A 2,615-nucleotide genomic window follows, 5' to 3' on the forward strand; every position below is an offset into this window, starting at 1 on the left:
GCACGCAACGCAAACCGGCAGTGGTAGTATACGCATCGGTTATAAAAAGTTTGCCCGGGGCCGGTCAGGAGCTCCGTCACCTCGCACCAAAGCAGATGAAACTCGATCAAAGTGGAAGAGCGTTTCATGCTCGGTGACCCATTATGACTTGCGAGACTTTCAAGAGAGACAGGGTCACAGAATGAACAGGACGAGCTAGTATTTAATACTCCCTCCGTCCCAAAATAAGTGTCTCAACTTTATACTAGCTCTAATACAAAGTTGTACTAAGCTTGAGACAGTTATTTTGGACGGAGGGAGTAATTCATACCCAAACGAAAAGTGTGGCAATTTCAACTGGAGAGCAGCCAAGCGAGCGTTTATTGAAGATGCAAGCCAAAATTCCATTCTCTTTCACAGATCTCAACATTCGCCGCCGGGCGCTGACGCCATGCCCGCCGCTCGCCTCACCTCACCAAGAAACGCAAACTACAGCTCTGTCTTCTCTGCTCACTACTTCTACAGACAGACCACGCAGGGGAAATCCTAGGACAAAATCTGACGATCAAAATTGGTCCCGCGTCCTGCCGCGCAGGGGGGTACACGGGTGCGCGCGCCGCGCCGCGCCTAGGCCGCGTCGGCGGCGTTCACGGCATCAGGGAACGCGAAGGGCCTGGCGCTGGCGAGGAAGGACGGCATGTGGTCGCCGGCCATGATGACGACGACCTTGGGCTCCCTGTCGAGCGGCTCCATCCCGCGGGCCGACGCGTCCTCGCCGGCGCTCCTCCCGCGGCGCGACGACCCGGACGGCTTGCGGCGCGTGCAGACGAGCACGAGCAGCGCCACGGCGATGAGCCCCATCATGAGCGCGAAGCCGAGGAAGAGGTACGGCGTGGGCGTCCTCCAGAACCCCGGGTGCGGGCCGTGGCCGACGGCCGCCGCCGGAGCCCCGGCGACCCCCACCAGCGCCTCCCCTTCTCTGATCGGCCTCATGATAAACGGTGAACCAAACGCAGTATATCGATCCCTCTTGTCATTCTCTTTGCCTTTCTTCCTATATCTGTCTCTGTGGGCGTACAGCAGGGTGGTTTCTCGCTTGTTCGCTGTGGCTGTGACGTCTGAGTGGCCGAGAGGAGGAAGGAAGAGGTATTTATAGGCGGCGCGCGGGAGGGAGCGGGGAAAAGAAGCCGCGCGACGCGGCGCCATCGAGCTTGCCAGCTCTGCTCTGGCTGCCTCCCCCAGGTGCTTCTCCTGTGGTCTGTGGTTTATGGCCTGTGGGTTTTGTTTGGTTTGGGCGGTTTCTTTCTGCCGCTTGGTTTTGTCTTCCCAGACAGTGGGGGCCTACCCAACATAGGCGGTGAGGTCCCTGCATCCAGTGTCACGTTGATAACAAAAAAAATCGCCGTACTGCTCAAAAAAAATTACCATAAATCTAGTATAGTATTCCCTCAGTCCGAAAATATTTGTTACAGGAATGAATATATTTACATGTATTTTAATTTTATATACATGTATTTTTATTTATTTGTATAACAAGTAATTTCAGACGGAGGGAGTATTAACTGATACTACAGGATAATATTAGCACATAATTTTTTGAGGCCGAGACAGAAAAGTCATTCGATATGGATGGTTCCTCTTCGACGAATGATGATTAGTTTACTTGTTTTTTGAGTCTTGTCTTACTATTTTGGGTCTAGGCATTTTGGTGTTTGGCTCTGATGATATACCCTGATGATGTTTTTGTATCGTCCTTATCTCTTAGTTCTAGTGCCTTTTTTTTCTCGTATTTCTTTTTTTTTTGTCTTCATTCGATTTTTATAATTAGTCAAGAATGTGAGGTTTTTGGATTCGATTTTTCTTATAAATTGAACCAATTCTCTTCTTTTCAATGAAATGCAGGAACCCTGCCTCTCTCAAAGTTTGTTTAAAAAAAATGAATTAATGTCTGCTATTTATCTAAAGTTGTGGAAGTTGCTGAAACGAGAAGCTGGTACTCCCTCCGTTCCTAAATACTCCCTCCGTCTCAAAATTCTTGTCTTATATTTGTCTAAATATGAATGTATCTAGTCACAGTTTAGTATATAGATACATCCATATCTAGACAAACCTAAGACAAGAATTTTGGGACGGAGGGAGTATAAGTCTTTTAAGATATTTCACTAGGAGTCTACATACGGAGCAAAATGAGTGAATCTACACTCTAAAATATGTCTATATACATCCGTATATAGTCCACTAATGAAACCTCTTTAAAGACTTATATTTAGAAACGGATGCAGTAATAAGTACTCTCAACCATCCGTGAGTAGTATTACTGTTATTTCAATGCTGAACCTGGCCAGTGGAAATGCTTTCCCGCGGAAGAGATTCAGTGAACCTGGCCATGTGGAAATGCTTTCCCGCAGGAAAAGGGAAGAAATGCATGGCCGCTGAACTTGGTCCAGGAGACCAGGATGATCCACGCCTTGTTGATCCTAGCCGCATTTGGAAGTCAGAACAAACCGACGGCGGCCTGGCGGAGGGGTTCCAGATTCGATACTGGCGCCGGCGCGTACTGTTGAGTTTCCAATTAAACCCATGCATCCATTGCTGGGCAGCTGTGGAAATCAATGGAGCAAGCACTACTCCTAGGC

At 48.6% G+C, this 2,615-nt stretch overlaps 1 protein-coding gene across 1 annotated transcript; it reads right to left on the reverse strand.

Moving 5' to 3' along the window:
- Nucleotides 1–330: 330 nt before the first annotated feature.
- Nucleotides 331–1,087, reverse strand: LOC123411950 (protein GLUTAMINE DUMPER 6-like). Its single transcript, XM_045104914.1, has one exon. It carries the CDS (start codon nt 970–972, stop codon nt 607–609), a length of 366 nt encoding a protein of 121 aa, XP_044960849.1. The 5' UTR covers nt 973–1,087; the 3' UTR covers nt 331–606.
- Nucleotides 1,088–2,615: the final 1,528 nt, after the last annotated feature.

The sequence above is a fragment of the Hordeum vulgare genome, chromosome 7H, assembly GCF_904849725.1.
Source record: "Hordeum vulgare subsp. vulgare chromosome 7H, MorexV3_pseudomolecules_assembly, whole genome shotgun sequence".
NCBI classification, from domain to species: domain Eukaryota; kingdom Viridiplantae; phylum Streptophyta; class Magnoliopsida; order Poales; family Poaceae; genus Hordeum; species Hordeum vulgare.

Excerpts from the sequence above, each read along its gene's own strand:
- LOC123411950 (XM_045104914.1), bottom strand. The coding sequence starts at position 972 with ATGAGGCCGATCAGAGAAGGGGAGGCGCTGGTGGGGGTCGCCGGGGCT.